Below are 24,001 nucleotides of genomic sequence, written 5' to 3'. Positions count from 1 at the left end.
CATCTTGCTTTTTTTTTTTTTGACCTCCATCCATTGGCGCCCCTGTGATTGAGCCCCTGACTGACTGCAACAGATAACAAGGGAGAACACAACTGAATAAAACTGCACAGATCCAGAACAGTGTGAAGAGAAAGCGGTCGATGGTAGCCACAGCCACTTGTGGTTGTGACACACACACACACACACACACACACACACACACACACACACAAAGTGGACAGGCTTTTAGTCGCCATCTTGGCATCTTTGACTGCCCCTTTGCAATCACTGGAAGTTTTAAAGAAGATCTTGGACAACCCTTTGTCTGAAGTGGTGTAGGATTTCCTGCCTAAGCAGGGGGTTGGACTAGAAGACCTCCAAGGACCCTTCCAACTCTGTTATCCTATCCTATCCTATCCAATTCTATTCTATTCTATTCTATTCTATTCTATTCTATTCTATCCTTAGGATGACCCTAGCCTAGGCAAGTCTTTCTTCCTATATTGTCTTTTTCTCCGAATAAACCAGATCCATAGAATCTTAACAAAATAAAACATAATTTTCTCATTCTGCCATGCACAACTAGCTAGGGAATTCTGGGGGTTGAAGTCCACCCATCTTAACAGAATAGCAGAGTTGGAAGGGACCTCGGAGGTCATCTAGTCAAACCCCCTGCTCAAGCAGGAGAGATAGGAGATACCGTTTCCAACAAATGGTTGCCCAATCTCTCCTTAAAAGCCTCCAGGGATGGAGCAACCACAACTCCTGGTGGCAAGCGGTTCCACTGGTTAATGGTTCTCACCGTCAGGAAATTCCTCCTTAGTTCTAGGTTGCTTCACTCCTTGATAATCGGCCATCTTACTTCTTGTCCTGCCCTCAGGGGCTTTGGAGAATAGATTGACCCCCTCTCCTCAAATATTGAAAGCATGCTATCATGTCACTTTAGTCCTTCTCTTCATGACACTAGATATACGCAAAGGAGCAGAAGAACAGAATAGCAGAGTTGGAAGGCACCTTAGAGGTCTTCTAGTCCAACCCCCTGCTCAAGCAGGAGACCCTATACCAAGGGTCTTCAAACTTGGCCATTTTAAGACTTGTGGACTTCAACTCCCAGAATTCCTGAGCTCACATGACTGGAGGAGGAATTCTGGGAGTTGAAGTCCACAAGTTTTAAAGCTGTCGAGTTTGAAGGCCCCTGCCCTATACCATTTCAGACAATCTCTTGTTGTCCAATCTCTTCTTTAAAAAAAATCTTTTAGAAGAACCTCAAAGTTCTTCTCCTTAACGTTGCCATGGTTGGGAAGCCCAGTTCTAGATCCATTCGGGAATACGGCTTGGCCCCCTGTTCTCCCTGAACCCAGAAGAGAATATCTTCACCAATGTTCTCCCTGAATGACAACTTGGACTGTGAGAATGAGTCACCATCTTGTCATCCAAACTTTCACAGCCTTTTGAAAACTCCCTGGTGGAATCGAATCAGCCCTTTTGGCACCAGGGTGTTGTTGTTGTCTGTTGTCCAAGAGATGAAAACACAACAGTGCAAGGCCTCTCTCTCTCTCGGTCTACACCTTGTAATGGCGCCCAAATAAGTGTCTCCAATAACAACAAAGCAAGCCAACTCCGATGACGATCAGCGAGAGAACCAGCAGAATCGCCAGCAAAATCAAAACACTCGTTTTCTTGAGGTCCTCCCTCTCGCAGTCTTCTGGCCTGACCTGGCTCATGTGGACCTCTTCCTCCTCAAATCCCAAACTCCGGGCAAACTGACACTTGACCAAGTCTAGATCAGGGATCTCCACCACGGCTTTATGGATCATTTGAGAAAGCCAGGTGTTCCCACAACAACTCAGCGGGTTTCCTACCAGGTACAAATTCCGTAGGTTTTTCTCCAGAGTTGGGATCCGGCTATTTTTCAAGCTGTTGAAGCTGTTGTTGTGAAGATCTAAGACTTCAAGGACGCAACAATCTTCTGACCAAGCGGGCAACCAGCTAAGCTGATTGTCCGATAGATTGAGATATCTGAGGTAAGGGAAGAGAGAAAAATCCACCTCCAGAGAGGACAGGCCATTCCCATGTAAATCCAGGTATTCCAGCGAGAATTCCAAGCCAACCAATGAGTTGGCTTCTATCTGAAGTCCCCAGTTCATCGAGATATCCAGAACTCTAAGCTTAGTTCCGAAGAAGTTGTACCCGGGTAGGTTCTTCAAACGATTGGCCGAAAGGTACAAATACTGAAGCTCCGGAACTCGCACAAACGAGACACAGCCGTGAGGAGACAATTGGTGCCTTCCCGAATGCGAGTCACAGAGATGGATCTTGTTGTTCCTCAGATCAAGCCACTGAAGACGTGGAAGATCTTGAAAGAGATTTGGGCGCAGCTCTTGAAGATGGTTGTCTTGGAGGTGGAACTCCTGCAAACCTCTCAAGGTGTTGGTGCCCAACTGAAGGTTCTTCATGGAGTTGCAGCTAAGGTCAAGGATGGACAACGAGGCCAGTTCATTGCTCGTCCCAAAAGTCTGCAGGCAGTTTTTGCTTAAATTGAGGAATTGGAGGGACAACATAGAGTCAAAGAACTGGCTCGGGATGGATTGGATCTCATTGTAACTGAGGTCCAAGGATAACAAGGCAGGTAAGTAGGGAGGGTGGGAATTGTTGGGATACGGAGGCCCATCTTCCCACTGGTAGTCTACGTCAGTATGGGAATCCACCATAACAAATTGCATGATGTTGTTGGTTAGGTTCAAATAAGCCAGTTTGTTTCCTTGAGGGAGGACAGGGAAGCGAAGGAGCTTGTTCTGACTCAGGTCGAGCCAGATCAAGTTGAAGGCCTCCTCTGACAGGATGGAGTGGAAGGACTCGATGCTGTTCCAGCTCAGATCCAGAACTTCCAGCTGCCTGAGGTTGAACTCCACGACGCACGTGAGGGAGTTGGCGGAGAGGTTCAGCTTGGTGAGACGTGCCAGGCTCTCAAACGCCCCTTCTTCTATCTCCATAATCATGTTGTTGTGCAGGTTGACTTCCACCAGCTCTGGAGAACCTCTGAACATGCTCTGGGAGATGTGTATGATGCTGTTTTCCGCCAAGGAAAGATATCGCAGCGAAGGTGCCTGGTGAAGGAAATGCTCCGCCATCCCACTGTAGAGGCTGTTGCGAGACAGATCGAGCCTCCTGACTTGGGGAAGCAACCCAACCCACAGATCTTCCTGCGCCAACAGGTAGAGACGGTTGTTGGCCAAGTTGAGGTCCTGCAGGTTCTTCATCTCTGCGAAGATCCCAGGCTCGACAAATCCAATCAGGTTGGAGCTCAAGTCCAAGTGACGGAGGGAAGCGTAGAAAGTCAGGGGCCTCTCGGTGACGTTTCGAATCTTATTTCCAGAGGCGTCGATTTTAGACACGTCAGGGTGAAGCTCTGAAGGCAGCTGGTGAAGCTCCACGTTCTGACAAAACGCCTCCATATTTCTCTGTAGGAAAGAAGAGAGTTTGGGGGCAGGAGAGAGAATAAAAATTAGTGATGATATTCATACCGGAGACGAACATTCGCAGAGCAATTCTGTATACGCCAAAAGAGTTTTCTCGCGGGGCCTGAACTCGTGGTGTGTTGCGTCTAAAAACGGGTGTTTTGCTAATGGGTCCCTCGGTATTCACAGGACAACAGAGTTGGAAGGGAATTTGGAGGTCATCTAGTCCAACCCCCTGCCCCAGCAGAAGACCCTACAACCATTTCTGACAGATGGGAGTCCAATCTCTTCCTGAAAGTTTCAAGGGACGGCGCGCCCACAACTTTTTCACTCCTACCGATGAAAATGTGATTAGAAAAACACGAGAATGCGCAGAAATGAATACCTGCCATTAAAGAGAAGGAGCAAACGGAATATTATAAGATAATGGGAGTTATTTTATCGATGGCTAGAGAAAAAAAATATGAAAGCTAGAAATCGCTAATGGATTAGTGAAATATAGAAAAATAGGTTTATAGAATTAAACATGTTAAAAGAAGAGGAGCATTATAGTCCTAGAGATACGGTGTGTACTCATAAGATAAGAATAGAGAATTAATACCAAAGTAATGAACATGGATGTAAACTTTAATGGTTATTGCACAAGATATTTGTGCCCAGGCGACACACCGTTAAATGGAAGATGAATTGTATGTACCTTAAATAAAGTTTTAAAAAATTACAACAACAACAACAACGAAGAAGAAACTCTGGTCCCAATCGCTGCTGTTAGTTGAGGACTCCCTATATTTCCTGTCTGGCACCGGATTGTCCTCCTCCCACCTCCTTCTGAACTTCTCCTAAGTTTGTCCAGACTTCCTTTCCTCTTTGGCTTTTGTTCCCGGAGACAGATATAGCTCCTTGGTGGAAAGGCTCCGGTCTATGAAGGGGGGATTTTCCCAGAGGGGACCAGAAAGAATGCCAGAAGGAAAACAGGATGTCTCGTGTTCACACAGACGGCAGCAGCTCGGCAGGAACTGTCCTACTTTGGCGATGTCAGGCCCTGGAATTTTTTTTATAAAACATTCTTTTTAAATGGAAGCGTGTTATAGGGAGAGCCTAGTCTAGCTTTCCAGGGAACCAAGGGCATCACTCATGGGAATTACAGGTCAAAGGTTGGCTAGGCGCATGCAGGTGGTTTTTAGAAGCGGAACAATAACCAGTAACCCATCTCGCATTCTCTCTCTCTCTCCCGTTCTTTCTCTCGTCCTTTCTTTCTCTCTCATTCTCTCTCTGTGTCCCATTCTTTCTCTCATCCCCCTCTCTCTCTATCTCTCTCTGCCCCATTCTGTCTCTCATCCTTCCTCTCATCCTTCCTTTCTCTCTCATTCTCTCTCTCATCCTTTCTCTCTCTCTCTCATCTCTCTCTGCCCCATTCTCTCTCTCATCCTTTCTCTCATCTTTCTCTCTCTCTCTTTCTCATCCTTTCTTTCTCTCTCATTCTCTCTCTGTGTCCCATTCTCTCTCTCATCCTTTCTCTCATCCTTTCTCTCTCTCTCTCTCATTCTCTCTCTCTGCCCCATTCTCTCTCTCATTCTTTCTCTCATCCTTTCTCTCTCAGCCTTTCTCTCTCTCTCTGCCCCATTCTCTCTCTCAGCCTTTCTCTCATCCTTTCTCTCTCTCTCTCATTCTCTCTCTGCCCCATTCTTTCTCTCATTCTTTCTCTCATCCTTTCTCTCTCTCTCTCTCTTTCTCATCCTTCCTTTCTCTCTCATTCTCTCTCTGTGTCCCATTCTCTCTCTCATCCTCTCTCTCTCTTTATCTCTCTCTGCCCCATTCTCTCTCTCATCCTTTCTCTCATCTTTCTCTCTCTCTCTCTTTCTCATCCTTTCTTTCTCTCTCATTCTCTCTCTTTGTCCCATTCTCTCTCTCATCCTCTCTCTCTCTTTATCTCTCTGCCCCATTCTCTCTTTCAGCCTTTCTCTCATCCTTTCTCTCTCTCTCTCAGCCTTTCTCTCTCTCTCTCTGCCCCATTCTCTCTCTCAGCCTTTCTCTCATCCTTTCTCTCTCTCATTCTCTCTCTGCCCCATTCTTTCTCTCATCCTTTCTCTCATCCTTTCTCTCTCTCTCTCTTTCTCTCTCTCTCTGCCCCATTCTCTCTCTCATCTTTTCTCTCATCTTTCTCTCTCTCTCTCTCATCGATTACCCATCTATCATCTACCATCTGTTTGTCTGTATCTGTCTATAATCTATCCATCATCTGTCTGTCTATCTCTCTGTTGATCTATCATCTATTACCCACCTATCATCTTTATCATCTCTATCATCTATCTATCATCTATTGTCTGTCTATTTGTCTTTCAACTATCCATCATCTCTCTCTCTATCTATCTACAGTATCCATCTATATCTATCTATTATCTACCTTTCTGACTGTCTGTCTGTCTGTCCATTCTCCCTTCTCCCCATCTATCCAGAACGATATATAGGGTCCCCTGCTTGAGTAAGGGGTTGGACTAGAAGATCTCCAAGGTCCCTTCTAACCTTGTTATTCTAGGTCAGGGGTCCCCAAACTTGGCCACCTTAAGACTTGTGGACTTCAATTCCCAGAATTCCCCAGCCAGCCGTGTCTGTTTCTTCGTTCTCTTAACCTCCTAAAGTGGAAAGAGATTGCAGAGGAAGGGATTACAAGAGAGCAAGCGATGCTGGCTGGGGAGAATTCTGGGAGTTGAATGTCCACAAGTCTTCAAAGTGGCCAAGGTTGGAGGCCTCTGTTCTAGGTGAACTTCAAATGGTGGACTATTTCTCCTTTCATTGGCATGATTTTCAGTTCTCCAAGCAGTGTTAGGACTGAACAACGGCAGGGATTCCCTTTGCAACGATGGCAAGGAAGGTCGTAAAATGGGCGAGAACTCACTTAACATCCGTCCCGCTTAGTCATGGAAAATTCTGCCTCAGTTGCGGTCAAAAGGCGAGGGCCAGACAGTCCATGAATCTTTTGCCCAGAACAACTACATCTCCCCTTGCAGAGGCAAGGAGAGTTTTCTCCAGACTCATGGACCTCCAGGTGTTAGGACCACAGATCCCATCGTCCCCTCCTCATTGGCAAGAAAAAAAAAGTGCTCCTTGGCCCGTCATCTGGACAGCATGAGACTCAAAGAACAGATCCTGTGATCTCCCTTTTCCTGGATTGCATCACTGCAGTGATGTCAGACAGTGGAGAGCTGCTCTGTTTACTGAAGATAGGAAAGAGATTTGCGGATTGTGGATTCTCAGAGCAGAAACTGTGCAAAAGCCAAAGGCTTTAATCCAAATATTGCATCAGCTGTAATTTAGCAGAGAGCCTTCGATCCACTTTTTGGCTGGCGTTCTCTTAACCAGTTCAGTGCACAGCTTTGCAGATGCTTTCGTACCATCTTCTATGCCTGCTTACTTAGAATAGAATAGAATAGAATAGAATAGAATAGAATAGAATAGAATAGTGGAATGAAGAATAGAATAGAATAGAATAGAATAGAATAGAATAGAATAGAATAGAATAGAATAGAATAGAATAGAATAGGAATAGAAAAGAAAAGAAAAGAAAAGAATAGAGGAATGAAGAATGGAAGGGAATGGAATGGAATGGAATGGAATGGAATGGAATGGAATAGAATAGAATAGAATAGAATAGAATAGAATAGAATAGAATAGAGGAATGAAGAATAGAATATAATGGAATGGAATAGGAATAGAATAGAATAGAATAGAGGAATGAAGAATGGAATGGAATGAATGGAATAGAATAGAATAGAATAGAATAGAATAGAATAGTGGAATGAAGAATAGAATGGAATAGGAATAGAATAGAATAGAAAAGAATAGAATAGCCATTTGTCAGAGATGGTGTAGGGTCTCCTGCTTGGGTGGGGGGTTGGACTAGATGACCTACAAGGTCCCTTCCAACTCTGTTAATCTGTAAGAACAGAACAAAACAAAACAGAATACAATGGAAAATATGGGAATAGAATAGAATAGAACAGAACAGAATAGAGCCAGAAGGGACATTTGAGGTCTTCTAGTCCAGCCCCCTGCTCAAGCAGGAGAACCTATCCTATACTATTTGAGGTAAGTCCAGTCTCTTCTTAAAAACTTCCAGTGATGGACTGCCCACAACATCTGGTGACAAGCTGTTCCACTGGTTAATTATCTTCACTGTTAGGAAGTTTCTCCCTAATTCCAGGTTGCTACTTTCCTTGATTAATTTCCATCCATTGTTTCTTGTCCTGCCTTCCGGTGCTTTGGAGAATAATTTGACCCCCCTCTTCTTTATGGCAGCTGCCCCTCAAATGCTGGTATAATGCTATCTTGTCGCTCCTAATTCTTCCTTTCTCTAAACTAGACAAACCCAAATCCAGCAACTGTTCTTCGTATGTTTTTGTGTTCTTAGTTGCTCTTCTCTGACCTTTTTCCAAAATCTCAACATCTTTTTTTGCAGCACGGTGACCAACATTGGTTGCAGTACTCCAGGTGTGGCCTTACTAGGGTTTTATAAAGCGGTATTAATATTTAACTGGATCTAGATTCTATGCCTCTTTTTATACAACCCAGTTGTAGCCCCCCCACATGGCTTGTTTTACAGCGTGGATGTTGGCCAACTCAACCCTTTGGCTAGCTTTCGATTCAGCGTAAGGCCTTAACATCCTAACAGACGATGAATGAAATATCACCGGCCGAATTAAACAAATTGACAGCGTTGGCAAGAAAAGGGGTAAAAATGGGGCAGCCTCACTTCACAGTTAACAACTGTCTCACTTAGTGACAGAACTTTTGGGCACAACTGTGTGTTTCATCACTTGGAAACCTGACACTGTGGTCCTAAGTCAAAGGACTACCTGATACAAATGGATTTTCCTTGAGGGGTTTTTTTGAGGGGGTGGGGATAACCCACATCCTTACCATTTTGCAGGGCGCGAAAGCCATGGGTCGATACGTCGAGATGCCACCATTTAGAACCGCCCAGAAGAGTAAGAGGTAAAATTTCATGGCTTTGAGAGAAAGGGAAGAAAGGAGCAGCGGTTAGAGAGGGAATCGTTCATGGGAAACACTGGTGTAACAGTTCGAGCTCGGGGGAACGTAAACAGCTGGCGCCGACAATGGGAATTTCACTCGTCTTTGGCGGCGTCAGCAACATCCAGCCGCAGAGCTGTTGAAGGGTGAAACCAGATGTGGACGCTTAAGGGTTTCAGGCAGGGGTGGGATGCAAATATTTTTACTACCAGTTCTATAGGTGTGTGTAGGTGGGAGTGGCTAGGTGGGCGTGGCCATGTGACTGGGTGGGCGTGGCGTTTTTTGCACACACACACACACACACACACACACACACCTCTGCGATATGTTTGTTTGCCTCCTGGGCCTCGGGTGAAGCCATAAGACAGCGAGGAGAATCCCAGAACAGCTGATCATCGGAACAGCTGATCATTGGGAGGAAAAATAAATCCAGTTTGGCCAAACAGGGAGCTGTTTTTTTGCTACTGGTTCAGCCGAACTGTAACATTTTTTTTTACTACCAGTTCGCTGAAACCGGGCTGAACCGGTAGAATACCACCACTGATTTCAGGGTTTTATTTGCTGTGTCATTTCCAGGGATTTGACCTCTATGTCCTGTCTCAGCCACTTTTTAAAAACTAAAACAAAAATCAGATTTTTTTTGGCAGATTTTTTTTCCTAGCTTTGCCCACCTCTCTTTCTAGCAAAATGTACCTTGCATTATTTCTCAAGCTGAGCCGATACTCAACTGGACTTCAACTCCCAGGAATCCCCAGCTGGCAAGATCTTAAAGCGGCCAAGGTGGAGAAACATTGCCTTATGATCGGTTTCCTTGGGGCTTTTAAAAAGTTTTGCTAACAACAACCTGTATGTGGAACCTGATCACCTCGATTTTTTGGATGATGCCTAGATAATTCGACTTGGGGAATGGCCCAGTTGAGGATTATGGGGCTGAGAGGCCTACACATTTGGAAATCAGAAGGTAAGGAATAGTAGATTAGTTTTTCAATCTTAAGGAGGCAGGTGGGGTTAGGGTAAGGGTGGGAAGGAGGAAGAGGAAGGAAGGAAGGAAAACAGAGAGGTAAGATAGTGAGAAGGGAAGGAAGGATGGATGGATGGAAGGAAGGAAGGAAGGAAGGAAGGAAGGAGACAGAAAAAGGAGAGGAAGGAAGGGAAGGAAAGGGGAAGGAAGGAAAAATGGAAGGGAGGGAGGGAGGAGGAAGGAAGAAAAGAAGGGAGGGAGGGAGAAAGGGAGGGAGGGAGGGAAGAAAGAGAGGAAGAAAGAAGAAGGAAGGAACGGAAGGAAAGGGGAAGGAAGGAAAAATGGAAGGGAGGGGAGGGAGGAAGGAAGGAAGGAAGAAGAAGGAAGGGAGGGAGGGAGGGAAGAAAGTGAGGAAGAAAGAAGAAGGAAGGGAAGGGAAGGGGAAGGAAGGAAAATTGGAAGGGAGGGGAGGAAGGGAGGAAGGACACATTGAAGGACAGAGAAAAGTGAGGGAAGGAAGGAGGGAGGGAGGAAGGAAGGAAGGAATCGAAAGGGGAAGAAAGGAAAAATGGAGGGACAGAAGAAAGGGAGGGAGGAAGAGCGGGAGGGGAGGAGGAGGAAGGAAGGAAGGAAGAAGAAAGAAGAAGGAAGGAGGAAGGAAGGAAGGAAGGAAGGAAAACAGGGAGGGAGGGACAAAGGAAGAAAGAAATATGCTGACCACACTACAGCATATAGGACCATAGCTGTTGTATCCTGCAGATATTATGGGGCAATCCAGCCGAGATGAGTCAGGCTGCCTGTTGACTTCTGGGTCTGCAGGAGGCCTCCCCACAAGACTCTTCCAAGGAGCCAAAGGGCAAAAGGCAAGAAAGCTTCCAGGCCTCTGGAAGAGAACAACCCTTCAATCATCCTGCGGGAAGACTGGGCAGGACAGGAGGGATTTTTCCGTGGTCGGTGTGGCCCAGCTGCGAAACCCCAAATTGTCAGCAAATAATTAGATCCAGGGCAGAAACTCAAAGTGGCTTGGTGGATGCAACATGCAAGAAGGATTGATGGAGGGCGGGTGTCAGCAACCCACGGCTCTAGAGCCACATGCGGCTCTTTGGGCCCTCTGCTGCAGCTTCCGGTCCCATCACTGGCCTGCCCAGCTCCTCGTCCTCCCTTCCCAGTCACTCCTTACCTGGCCTGAGAAGGTAAGGGCAACAGCAGGGGAGTGGAGAAGCATCCTGGGCTGAAATGTCTGCTGCCTCAGTATGGCTGGAGCTTCTTCTGGCTGTGATGACCCAAAGGGGTGTCACACAAAGGCATCACAGTCAGATAAGCAAGAAGAGTCCCTGTATTAACTCCAACTTTTCCCCCGATGTCCAGGTTACCTTCAGGCTGGAGAAAAACTCTCCCAGGAACAGCCTTTGGCTGCAGGGAATCCAGTCCAAAACAGGGTAAACACAAACTGTAACTTAAACTCCAAACAAGCCAAACTGAAGTAATTAGTTTGGCAGGGAAGGAGCAAGAATTTCAGACTTGAAAACATGACAAAACTCACATGGAAGACACAAGGAACACAGATAAGCCACAACAACATAAATTGAAGTCACATTTGCTCCCAGCAGCCTGCCGCACACAGCCTACCTTACTTATCATCTTATCCCAACTGTGGCTAATGAAGGGAATCAGGGCCCATTCCTCCCCCATAAGCCATGTGTGACCTGGTCACAACCGAAGCCGGCCGTGGCTCCTGGTGGCTCTGGTGTTTTGTTTTCTCTGGGAAACAGGTCCAAATGGCTCTTTGAGTGTTTAAGGTTGCAGAACCCCTGATGTAGGGAGTGGATTTAGTAGGAGCATTTGGCGGGAGGTTGGTTTAGTTTAACAGGACTTTTATTCCATTTATTTGAGGGCCGATCCGGTTGGACTTAGATGCCGATGAAAGAGAGAGGAATTATGTCCCCGCTTGGCACCTTCTAATTAAACCTGGTGAAAAGGCAGCTGGGCTGGACTCCTTTTTAAGTTTTTCTTCTTCAAGCGTGCCTTTTTTTTTTTTGCAAGCTCTTTCACTTACGTTGTTAAGTGAAAAAGAGCTTCTCCATTCACTTTGCTTGCCAGACGTTTGCAAAAGGGGACGTCATGAAAATAGGCATGCTTGGCAACTGGCTCATACAAGTCATTAAATAAACTGTTGTAAATTGAGGACTGCCTGTATATTTAATTGATCAAGAAAAAAATAATTGTTCCAAGGGTCTTGACATGAAATAATCCAGATAACAGATAATCGGAGTTGGAAGGGACCTTGTAGGGCATCTAGTCCAACCCCCTTCCCAAGCGGGAGACCCTACACCATTTCTGACAGAGGGCAGTCCAGTCTCTTCTTGAAAGCCTCCAGGGATGAAGCTCCCACAACTTCTGAAGGCAGCTTCTGTTCCATGGGTTGATTGTTCTCACTATCAGAAAATTCCTCCTTATTTCCAGGTTGAATCTCTCCTTGTTCAGTTTCCATCCATTATTCCTTGTCTGACCTTCAAAGGTGCTTTAGAAAATAGCTTGACCCCTTCCTCCTCTCTGTGGCAGCCCCTCAATTATTGGAAGATGCTCTCCTGTCTCCCCTGGTCCTTCTCTTCCCTGGACTAACCAGGTCCAGTTCCTGCAACCGTTCATCGTATGTTTTAACCTCCAGTCCCCTAAAATCCTCCTGGTTGCTCTTCTCTGCACTCTTTCTAGAGCCTCAACATCTTTTTTTATAGTGTGATGACCAACACTGGACGCAGTACTCTAGGCGTGGTCTTTCTAAGGCTTTATAGAATGGTATTAGTATCCCCCAATGAAGCTGGATGGACAGAAAAAAAGAGGTAATTATGGGGTGTTGGAAAATAAAACTGTGCAAAGCCTCGAAGAGTTTGAATGCACACGAATGAATCCTTTATCACCAGTCTAGAGAGAAGAATAGCAGTACTTGAGGAGCTGCCAGAAAGAAGAAGGGGGTCCATCTATTCTCCAAAGCACCTGAAGAAGGTAGGACAAGAAGCAATGGATGGAAACTAAAGCAAGGAGAGAAACAACCTGGGATTAAGGAGAAACTACCTAACAGTGAGGGAAATTAACCAGTGGAACTGCTTGCCACCAGATGTTGTGGGTGCTCGATCCCTGGAGGTTTTTAAGAACAGACTAGATAGTCAATTGTCTGAAATGGTTCAGGGTCTCTCCTGCTTGAGCAGGGGGCTGGACTAGATGACCTCCCAAGGTCCCTCCCAGCTCTGTTCTGATTGCGATTGATTGATATTTATGACGGTTGCGAGTGTCCCTGGGATCCCCTTTTTTGCAACCTTCTGACAAGCCACGTTAAGGGGGAAGCAGGATTCACTTAGTGACTGTGTGACTATCTTAACAACAGCAGCAATTCGCATAGCGGCCATGGCCAGAAAAGTCATAAAATGGGGCCGCTAAGCTTGCTTAACAACCACCTCACTGAGCAACGTCAATTTGGGGCTCCGTTGTGGTCTTAAGTCAAGGACCATATCTGTGATGGCCTGTATAGTCCTACCGTTGATTTAACCAGGTCCCACGTGGACAAAATGGCTACATTCCTGCAACGGGGTTAAGCGGATCGATTGCAAATCCAGCAGAGGCATTTACTGCTTGAGTTTGAACAATTTTAATCTCAGTTAGCCTGAAAATATGCGAGGGTGACTTAGCCAACCATAAACAGAGGAATGACGGAGTCTGTCATCTGCACTTCTATCACTGTCTGGTTTGGTTCTGCAACCCAACAGGACAGACACAGACTTCAGAGAGGAACTAGGACTGCAGAAAAAAACAATTACTACCAACCTGCCTTCCATGGAGGACCATGGAAGTCAACAAAACGAGTCAACAAAAGGGCTGTGAAAATATCTACAGACCCCTCACATCCTGGACATCAACTGCTTCAACTCCTTCCCTCAAAACGACATTATAGAGCACTTCACACCAGAACAAATAGACACAAGGAGAGTTTTTTTCTCCTGAACACCATCACTCTGCTAAACAAATAATTCGCTGAACAATGTCCAACTATTTACAAAGTCTGCATTACTATTATTCCTCTACTACTAAATTATAATAACACTTCCTAGTACCTACTCTTCCCACTTATGACCATAACCATGTTGCTTGTATCTTTACAATTTATATTTTTTTATTTGTTTCCTAGTATGATTTGATTGCTTATTCTACCCTATGACTATCATTAAGTGTTGTACCTGATGATTCTTGACTCTTGATGAAGGTATCTTTTCTTTTATGTACACTGAGAGCATTTGCACCAAGACAAATTCCTTGTGTGTCCAATCACACTTGGCCAATAAAGAATTCTATTCTATTCTATTCTGTTCTATTCTATTCTATTCTATTCTATTCTATTCTATTCTATTCTATTTTTCTAGTATGATTTGATTGCTTATTGTACCTTATGACTATTATTAAGTGTTGTACCTGATGATTCTTGACTCTTGATGAATGTCTCTTTTCTTTCATGCACACTGAGAGCATTTGCACCAAGACAAATTCCTTGTGTGTCCAATCACACTTGGCCAATAAAGAATTCTATTCTATTCTATTCTATTCTATTCTATTCTATTCTATTCTATTCTATTCTATTCTATTCTATTCCATTCCATTCCATTCCATTCCATTCCATTCCATTCCATTCTATTCTATTCTAATTCTAATTCTAATTCTAATTCTAATTCTATTCCCTATTCTATTCCATTCCATTCCATTGTATTCTATTCCATTCCATTCTATAAAAAAACAAAGTTTACCGTAATTCACAGTTATTGTGCCATTCCCAAAATCACCTTTTTGGGGGGTGGGGGGGTGGGGGGCCGGGGGTAAAAGGTGAAAGGAATTAGGTGAAGGGGAACAAATAGGAGTAACATCTTTCCAGACTCATTTTTCAGAATGACATAAGTGGCATGTAAATTTAATAAATAAATAGATAAATACATACATACACCTTTCACCTCTGAAATTTCCCCACCAGTCAAATCCTTTGAACTACAGGCAGTCCTTGACTTGCAACAGTTTGCTTAGTGACCATTCAAAATTACAACGGCACTGGAAATAAAGTGACCTATGACCCTTTTTCACACTTACGACCGTTGAAGCATCCTCGCGTTCCCATGATCAAAATTCAGGTGCTTGGCAACAGGTTCGTAGTTACGATGGTCACAGTGTCCCGGGGTCATGGGATCAGAAACCATTCGACCATCGTATTGCTAGCTTAATAAGTACAATGATTCATTTAACAACTGTGGCATGAAAAGTCATAAAATGGGGCAAAACTCATTTAACCCATGTTTTTACTGAATAACGTGAGTTTTAGGCTCAATTGTAGTTGTACGTCGAGGACTGCCTGTATACCGGATAACAGATAATCAGAGTTGGAAGGGACCTTGTAGGTCATCTAGTCCAACCCCCTGCCCAAGCGGGAGACCCTACACCATTTCTGACAAATGGCAGTCCAATCTCTTCTTGGAAGCCTCCAGGGATGAAGCTCCCACAATATCCAAAGGCAACTTCTGTTCCATGGGTTGATTGTTCTCCCTGTCATAAAGTTTCTCCTTATTTCCAGGTTGAAAAATCTCTCCTTGATCAGTTTCCATCCTTTCCACCCTGGAGGGTTCAAACTTGGTGACCTTAAGACTTGCGAACTTCAACTCCTAGAATTCCTCAGCCAGTTGGGTGAGGAATTCTGGGAGTGGAAGTCTGATTTGCACCTGGTTCCCTCGAACCAGTATTTGGACAATGGGCTGGCCCCGCCCACCCTGCCCCTCCCCTCCCCGGAGCCTCCACAAGGCCCATTTTCGAGGCAGGTAAGTGCAAGATCCACGCGGAGGCTCTGGGAGGAGGACAAACAGGCCTTCCCAAGTACCGGAAGTCACAGAACGGGCCTGTTTCTGGCTTCTGGAAGGTCTCTGGAGCCTGGGTGAGGCTGGTTTTGCCCTCCCAGAGTCCTGAGGGAAGCCTCGGGACTCTGGGGAAGGCAAAGGCCACGCCCACCATGGCCACGCCCACCCAGCAACTGGGCAGCGAGCTGGTTGCGGAGATTTTTGAATCCCACCCCTGGTTTAGGCTGTTGTATAGTTTCCATTCCCTATAGAAGACATCCAGGGTGTGTTCCGCTAATACTTCTTACTTCCATGCACAGCATTTTAAGACATAGTTACTTATAAGTTAAGTCTTATTTATTAAGGAAGCTCCTGAATAAAAGGACAGCCCCTTTAAAGGGAAGACATAACGCCTTCCGCTAGTTGAGGGGCTGTCATAGAGAATAGGAGATTGACATTTCTACGAAATACCCCGAGAACAGGGCAACAGATAATAATCAAAGTTAGAAGGGACCTTGTAGGTCATCTAGTCCAGCCCAAGTAGGAGAGCCTACACTCTTTCTGACAGATGGGAGTCCAATCTCTTCTTGGGAGTCTCAAGTGGTGACAAGAAGTAACAGAAGTTCATTCAAGGAGAGAAACAACTTAGAACGAAGGAAGAATTTCCTGACGGTGAGAAAAAAAATTTAATCCCTGGAACGACTTGCCTTCCCAAATGATGGGTGCTCCGTCCCTGGATGTTTTCAAAAACAGACTGGACAACCATTTGATGGGATGGTGTGTAAGGTACTCCTGCCTTGAGCGGAGGGTTGGACTAGATGACCTCGGAGGTCTGTGTTCTAACAATAAAAAGGGAAGAAACCAAGGGATCCTGAACCAATATCCCAGAGCCCATGCTCCAACGCCATTGAATGGGGACTTACTTAAGGGTTGGTGACACGAGAAAGCCAACGCTGAAGTCCATATCGATCAGAAAAAGAGCTGGAAAAGGGACCTTGGAGGCCTTCTAGTCTGACCCTCTGCTCAAGGCAGGAGACCCTACATTGCTCCATCATCTATCATCCCTAATGGAGCCTGGCGGTGCGGGTCCAAGGACGTCTCCAAGGACGAAGCGCGCGCGCAGCTTCTAGTGGCCAGCTGTCCCACCGGTGAAGCGTCCTCCTGCATCGTTCTCCTTTCATTCCAGGTTGCTCGTTTCCATCCACCGTTTCTTGGTTCGCCTCACTTTGCTTTGGAAAAAGAAATCCCTTGGCTGTTGATGGGGCCGGGGAAAGAGAAATGCGTTCGCAAAACAGCCTCGTTTCTAACTCTTACCGTGCTCCGATCCCCCTTAACCCGTTTTGTTTCCCCTTCTGATCAAGTAAACAAAATAAAAAACAGACAAGACAGCTATTTCATTTTATTGCAATTCCCAGATCAAAAAGATCCGGCAGAGGTTGTCCAAAAAAAAAAAAAAAAGTTTAAGGAGCATCTGGTTGTATTTTCCTCTCCTCTGAAACACACAACACACAGATACACACACACACACACATGCACACAGAGGCCCCCCCACCACATCCCACAAGCCTTGCCTCCCAGGGATCCAATCTCAAGGTACCCACCTAATTCTGCAGTACAATTAAAAGGCTCAGGAGCTTCCCCGAGGTTTCTCCGCAGCTTTCTAAGGTTCTTCCTTCCTAGTCCAGCTGCATCCAGCCGTGAGAAGTTTCCCCCTTGGGAAGGAGGGTGGGTGGGTTGGAATGGGCTGGACTAGCTGACCAGCAGCCTTCCAGAGGAGGAGTGGGGGGGGGAGAAGAACCAGTGGAGAAGGCGGGGTGGGGGGAGAGAGAATTAAGTCACCCGAGGAAGCGAGTGGCTGAGCAAAACTATTTCTCACAGATGTGTCTCCGGGCAGGCGGGCTGAGGAGCTGATCCTCCGCGTGAAATCCTCGCAAGCACATGGGATTTTAGCCGGGGAGAGATTTTATAGCCAGGAGGTGGGTGGAGTGGGGTGGAGCAGGGGTGTGTTTCGTTCTCCCCGGTGCCAAAATTTCGCGTGATTTACAGAGGAAACAGAGTGGGAAGGGTTCTTGGAGGTCATGGAGTCCAACCCCCCCCTGCCCAAGCAGGAGACACCCTGCACCGTTTCTGACAGAGGGCAGTCCGGTCTCTTCTTGAAAGCCTCCAGGGAGGAAGCTCCCACAACTTCAGGATAACGGAATAATAACAGATTAATAGAGTTGGAAGGTACCCTAGAGGTCATCTAGTCCAACCCCAAGCAGGAGACCTTACACCATTTCTGACAGAGGGCAGTCCAGTCTCTTCTTGAAAGCCACCAGGGAGGAAGCTCCCACAACTTCTGGAGGTAAGCTGTTCCACTGATTAGAATAACGGAGTTGGAAGGGACCTTGTAGGTCATCTAGTCCAACCCCCACTGCCCAAGCAGGAGATCCTACACCATTTCAGACAGATGGGAGTCCAATCTCTTCTTGAAGGTCTCAAGTGATGAAGCTCCCACAACTTCCAAAGGCCAGCTGTTCCACTAGTTGATTTTTCTCACTGTCAGAAAATTTCTCCTTATTTCCAGGTTGAATCTCTCCTCGATCAGTTTCCATCCATTGTTCCTTGTCTGGGCTTTGGGTGCCTTGAAAAATAGCTAGACCCCTTCTTCCTCTCTGGCAGCCCCTCCCTCAAATATTGGAAGGCTGCTCTCCTGTCTCCCCTGGTCCTTCTCTTCCCTAGACTAGCCAAGCCCAGTTCTTGTAACTGTTCATCGTATATTTTAGTCTCCAGTCCCCTCATCCTCCTGGTTGCTCTTCTCTGCACTCTTTCTAGGGTCTCAACCTCTTTTTTATAGTGTGGTGACCAAAACTAGATGCAGAACTCTAGGTGTGGTCTTACTAAGGCTTTACAGAGTGGTATTAGTACCTTCTGTGATCTTGATTGTAACTACGGGTGGGATTCTACCAGTTCGCACCTATTTGCTAGAACCGATTGTTAACATTCTAAGCAGTTGGGAGAACCGGTTGTTAGAATAAATTACAGGGCTAATCCTGTAAGGAAGGCAGGAAGGAAACATTCTGGTGTTGCTTACAGAAACTGCCTCTCCGTTACCCCTTATTACATTCTTGGCAGGACGAGACTTGCTATCTCAGGAACTTCTCTGGAGTCTTTTTTCCCCTCCTTTGCTGGTACTTTGCTTGTGTGGAGAGACCATTCAAAGTTTCAATGGCACTGAAAAAAGTGACTTATGACCGTTTTTTACACTTACGACTGTTGCAGCATCCCCACAGTCATGAGAGGCCAGGCGAGGAGATGCGTGCCTCGATGTGAGTGATGTTGAGTTGACCACACCCAGCCAGTCACCTGACCACCAAGCCACACCCACCCAGTCACATGACCACCAAGCCACGACCACCACCTAAGCCACGCCCACAGAACTGGTTGTTAACAATTTGAATCCCACCACTGATTGTATCCCTCTGTTAATGCAACTTAGGATTGCGTTGGCTTTTTTGGCGGCGGCTGCACATGGCTGGCTCCTATTTAGCGGGTTTAATTTACCTCATCTGGTTTCCTGGTAAGATTGTCGATGCATTTTTCAGCTCAAGGAATTAAGCTCAAATTGAGATAGGTTGTTGTTGTAAAAAAAAAAAAAACCCGCCTTTTATAAAGATGTACTTTTTAGGAAAAGGTTTTATAATTTTAAAAATAACGCAAACTGAAACCAGAGAGAGAAAAGAAAAAGAAATATACAGTGCAGATAAAAGGAGGGGAGAGGAGAGGACGAGAAGGAAGGAAGGAAGGAAGGAAGGAAGGAAGGAAGGAAGGAAGGAAGGAAGGAAGGAAGGAAGAAGAAGGAAGGAAAGAGGAGAGGGAAAGAGAAGAAGGAAAGAGGAGAGGAGAGGAGAGAGAGGAGCCGAATGCAGGGGATCAAAGGAGAAGGAGAAAACGACAAAAAAAAAATTAAATAAGCAATTGCCAACCTTCCTCGCAATAACTACAAGCAAATTATTGACGCTCATCCCCATGAACTTATATGCATGAATCACTTCTTCCCTGAATATTCCCAGCAATTCATAAATCCAAACATCATTGACATTTTTCTCCAGATGTTGGCTAAAAAAATAACAAAGGGATTCCAGAATTTTATAAAAGTCTTTCCTGTTTTAGTCCTGATCAAACAAGTCAACTTTATATTCCTTCCTTTTGCTTCTAATAGTCTTTTTAACTGAGAGAGGGAATTATTTTTCCTTTTTAGATCTCATCTGTAGCAAAGAAGATGCTTTCTAAGACTGAGCTGCAACTGTGTGTAACCTTCAAAATATTATTCCACATTGTTGGTTTAGGAACTGTATGGGAGCTCTTACAGTTAAGCACACCAGCTATTTCAAAACTAAATCCGATGTGACGATTGATGTGACAAGTGTAATGACGCAAAGAAAAATATGAAGGGGAAAAAAAACCCAACAAATGTTATGCCTTTGTATTTCAGCCCTGCCACAACAATAGTAGTAATAACAACAGTAGTATTTTGGCACATATATTTTAGGACGGGAAAATGCACTGGAAATAAAGCCAGGTTGGATGGCTGGCACAATTCAGGATCAATACTTTCAGACTAAAAATCTTTTTCCATTGCTCGCTGTTTAAAAAAGAGGTTTAGAAGGTATTTAAATAACCCACAGAGCACCCTTTTGTGCATAGGTCAAGATAAGCAGAGCTGAAGACACAGTAGCCACAGCGGCAGGGTCTTTGAAACAACCAGTTTATTTATGTGGTGCCTAATTTGTGAAACTCACAATCACAAAATGGAAAGATGGATTGGATGGGTGGATATTGAATAGAGGAAGAAATGGATAATACTTAGCTAGTAAGCTAAATAACTTGCTAGATGATAAATAGATGGTAGATATTGATTTCACAGATAATCAGAGTTGGAAGGAATCTTGTAGGTCATCTAGTCCAACCCCCGCCCAAGCAGGAGACCTTACACCATTTCTAACAGATGACAGTCCAGTCTCTTCTTGAAAGCCTCCAGGGATGAAGCTCCCACAACTTCCGAAGGCAACTTCTGTTCCATGGGTTGATTGTTCTCACTGTCAGAAAGTTTCTCCTTATTTCCAGGTTGAATCTCTCCTTGTTCAGTTTCCATCCATTATTCCTTGTCTGGCCTTTGGGTGCCTTGGAAAATAGCTTGACCCCTTCCTCCTCTCTGGGACAGCCCCTCAAATATTGGAGCATTGCTCTCCTGTCTCCCCTGGTCCTTCTCCTCACCAGACCAGCCATGCCCAGTTCCTGCAACCATTCATTGTATGTTTTAGCCTCCAGTCCCCTCATCATCCTGGTTGCTCTTCTCTGCACTCTTTCTAGAGTCTCAACCTCTTTTTTATAATGTAATGACCAAAACTGGATGCAGTTCTCTAGGTGTGGTCTTACTCTTACTAAGGCTTTATGGAGTGGTATTAGTACCTCCCTTGATCTTGATTGTATCCCTCTGTGAATGTAACATAGGATTGCATTGACTTTTTTGGCTGCCGCTGCACACGGCTGGCTCCTATTTAGCTGGTTGTCCACTAAGACTCCAAGATCCCCCTCCCAGTTCCTGCTATTGAGCCTGGTTTCACCCAGTCTATGTTTGTCCTTTGGGTTTTTCCTGCCTAAGTGCAAGACTTTACTTTTCTCTACATTGAATTTCATTTTGTTAGATAGGGCCCAGTGTTCTAGTCTGTCGAGGTCCATCTGGATCTTGAGCCTAATCACCTAGGGTGTTAGCTATTCCTGACAAGTTAGTATACTAGATAGTTATATAGATGATAGCTAGATAGCTAGAAGATAGATAGATAGGTAGGTACATAGATAAGATAGATAAATAAATAGATACATACATAAGATAGATAGATAGATAGATAGATGATAGATAGATAGATAGATAGATAGATAGATAGATAGATAGATAGATAGACAGACAGACAGAAAGAAAGAAAGAAAGAAAGAAAGAAAGAAAGAAAGAAAGAAAGAAAGAAAGAAAGACAATCAGATAGATAGATATGGAATAGATAGATATGCATAGTTACTGAGAGATGGATAATAGATAGTTGATAGATCGCAGCTATAGATGACAGACAAACAGATGAACAGATAGAGATAGATGATAGCTAGACAGGAGAGAAGGACCAGGGGAGACAGGAGAGCATCTTCCAATATTTGAAGGGCTGCCACAGAGAGGAGGAAGGGGTCAAGCTATTTTCCAAAGCACTTGAAGGCCAGACAAGGAATAATGAATGGAAACTGAAGAAGGAGAGATTCAACCTGGAAATAAGGAGAAACTTTCTGACAGGGAGAACAATCAACCCATGGAACAGAAGTTGCCCTCGGAAGTTGTGGGAGCTTCATCCCTGGAAGCTTTCCAGAAGAGACTGGACTGCCATCTGTCAAAAATGGTGTAGGGTTTCCTGCTTGGGCAAGGGGTTGGACTAGATGACCTACAAGGTCCCTTCTAACCCTGTTCATTTGTATCTGTAAACCAATGCAAACCTCTTCCGTGTCACTCTTGGCATCTCGGCTGTAGCCTCGGTTTGCCCAGGAAATCCAATGTCATGTGGCCATGATTGAGGCCAGATTCTTCCACCCCACACACCATCCAGATGTGGGGGGGATTAAATGGGTTTCCATCCTGGCTGAACCTCGGTGACAATGGAGGGTTTTATGATGATCCCAGCACCTCTGCGTGAGGTCAGAGAACAGGGCTTCCGTTTGTCCATTTTAGCAAAAAAATGACCCTTTTGCTTTGCCAAAATGTCTGATATTACTCACGGTCCTAAGACACTTTTATTAGCTGCCGTCTGGATAAAAGAGGCATCTGCCGTTATTATTCATCCGGCGCAAAGGGTTGAGCGGAGGCTGGAAATATTTAAGTCAATAGGATGGGAAGGAGAGAGGCTGAGCCAGTTCAAAAGGAGATCCTGAAAACAATCTTTTCTACTGTAGGTGGAACAGGTCGACCCAACTGGGAATCCGCTAATCCCTCCCAAACATAATCAAGGGGTTATTTCAATGATGTATTCATTTATTTGCACCAGGACAAATTCCTTGTGTGTCCAATCATACTTGGCCAGTAAAGAATTCTATTCTATTCTATTCTATTCTATTCTATTCTATTCTATTCTATTCCATTCCATTCCATTCCATTCCATTCCATTCCATTCTATTCTATTCTATTCTATTCTATTCTATTCTATTCTATTCTATTCTATTCTATTCTATTCTATTCTTTCTTTATTCAATAGGCATCAGGCTTTTGTTATTTTTACAAATAAGTCAAGGTGACAAATGTATCCACCCCGTCTTCCTATTTTCCCTCACAACAATCTTGCAAGGTAGATTGGGCCGAGAGAGAGGGACTGGCCCGAAGTCCCCCAGCTGGCTTTCATGCCTAAGGTGGAACTAGAATTCACCATCTCCTGGTGATTAGCCCAAAGTCACCCAGCTGCCTTCATGTCTAAGGCAGGACTAGAACTCACCATCTCCTGGTGATTGGCCTAAAGTCACCCAGCTGGCTTTAATTTCTAAGACACAACTAGAACTCACCGTCTCCTGGTGATTGGCTCAAAGTCACCCAGCTGCCTTCATATCTAAGGCAGGACTAGAACTTACCATCTCCTGGTGATTGGCCTAAAGTCACCCAGCTGGCTTAACTAGAACTCACCGTCTCCTGGTGATTGGCCCAAAGTCACCCAGCTGGCTTTCATGCCTAAGGTGGAACTAGAATTCACCGTCTCCTGGTGATTGGCCCAAAGTCACCCAGCTGACTTTCATGCCTAAGGCAGGACTAGAACTCCCAGTCTCCTGGCGATCAGCCCAAAGTTATGACCCTGGGTTGCTGCAACCGTCATAAATGTGAACCCATTATCAAGCCTCCGAATGTCAATCACGTCACTACGGGGATGCTACAATGGTCGTAAGTGTGAAAAACAATCCTACGTCACTTTTTTTTCCCCAGTGCCGTTGTTACTTTGAACGGTCCCCCAATGAATTGTTGTAAAGTTGAGCACTACCCTGTACAGAAGGGAACCTTTCGGGATTGCTTTTGGACCACCGATTTTGAACGGAACTCGATCTTGTGGTGTTAAGATAGCAGTGGATCCGTCGGGATCTTGAGCACTTTCTGTCTTCTGTCCCTGGAGATCAGACTAGTCTGTCATCTTTTTCTAGATTCCCAGATTCCCTCGGAGTCCTTTTAAGACAGGACCAGGCAGCCATTTGTCCCAAATAGCATAAATTCTCCTCGAAGGATCCTTCCGGCTCTATTCTATCCTATTTCATTTTCCTGGCAGAACACCTTCCGTTACACCTTCCTGTGCAAATCCTGCACAACAACACACACTCCCCTTTCCACCACTGCTTTCATCTCAGATGTTTCCTGCCGTGGGTTTTATTTGCTTTCGTCCTTTTTATTTTCATGGGTTTATTTCCCGCCTTTATTTTTATTTTTACAAATAACTCAAGGCAAGGAACACATCCAACAGACTTGCCTCCTCCTGTTTTCTGCACAACCACCTTGTGAAGTGGGTTGGGCTGAGAGAGAAGGACTGTCCTGTCTCTCCTTTTTCGTTCTGTCCTTCTCTTTTCTTTCTCTTTTCTCTCCCTCCCTCCCTCTCTCTCCCTCTGTTTCTCTCTCCCCTCTTTTTTCTCTCTTTCTCTGTCCTTTTCTTTTCTCTCTCTTTGTCCTCTTTTTT

General features: G+C 45.1%; 1 protein-coding gene and 1 long non-coding RNA gene across 2 annotated transcripts in view; one reads left to right on the top strand and one right to left on the bottom strand.

The window, feature by feature from the left end:
• Positions 1-1,180: 1,180 nt before the first annotated feature.
• Positions 1,181-17,057, bottom strand: LRRC32 (leucine rich repeat containing 32). Its single transcript, XM_026721324.2, has 3 exons — positions 16,886-17,057; positions 8,355-8,443; positions 1,181-3,440 (listed from the first exon to the last, which is right to left on the bottom strand). Exons 2-3 carry the CDS (start codon positions 8,439-8,441, stop codon positions 1,542-1,544), a joined length of 1,986 nt encoding a protein of 661 aa, XP_026577109.1. The 5' UTR covers positions 8,442-8,443; positions 16,886-17,057; the 3' UTR covers positions 1,181-1,541.
• The window catches only part of LOC148125223 (uncharacterized), a 301,326-nt gene continuing 283,367 nt past the window's right edge, over positions 6,043-24,001 (top strand). The window contains exon 1 of the long non-coding RNA XR_015744392.1: positions 6,043-6,150. This is a non-coding gene — a long non-coding RNA (uncharacterized LOC148125223). The remainder of the gene's footprint in view (positions 6,151-24,001) is intronic.

Source organism: Pseudonaja textilis, chromosome 7, assembly GCF_049901715.1.
Source record: "Pseudonaja textilis isolate UNSWEBS1 chromosome 7, rPseTex1.2, whole genome shotgun sequence".
Classification (NCBI taxonomy): domain Eukaryota; kingdom Metazoa; phylum Chordata; class Lepidosauria; order Squamata; family Elapidae; genus Pseudonaja; species Pseudonaja textilis.
Note: the sequence above shows the minus strand (reverse complement) of the source record. Positions and strands in the feature narration are given on the sequence as shown.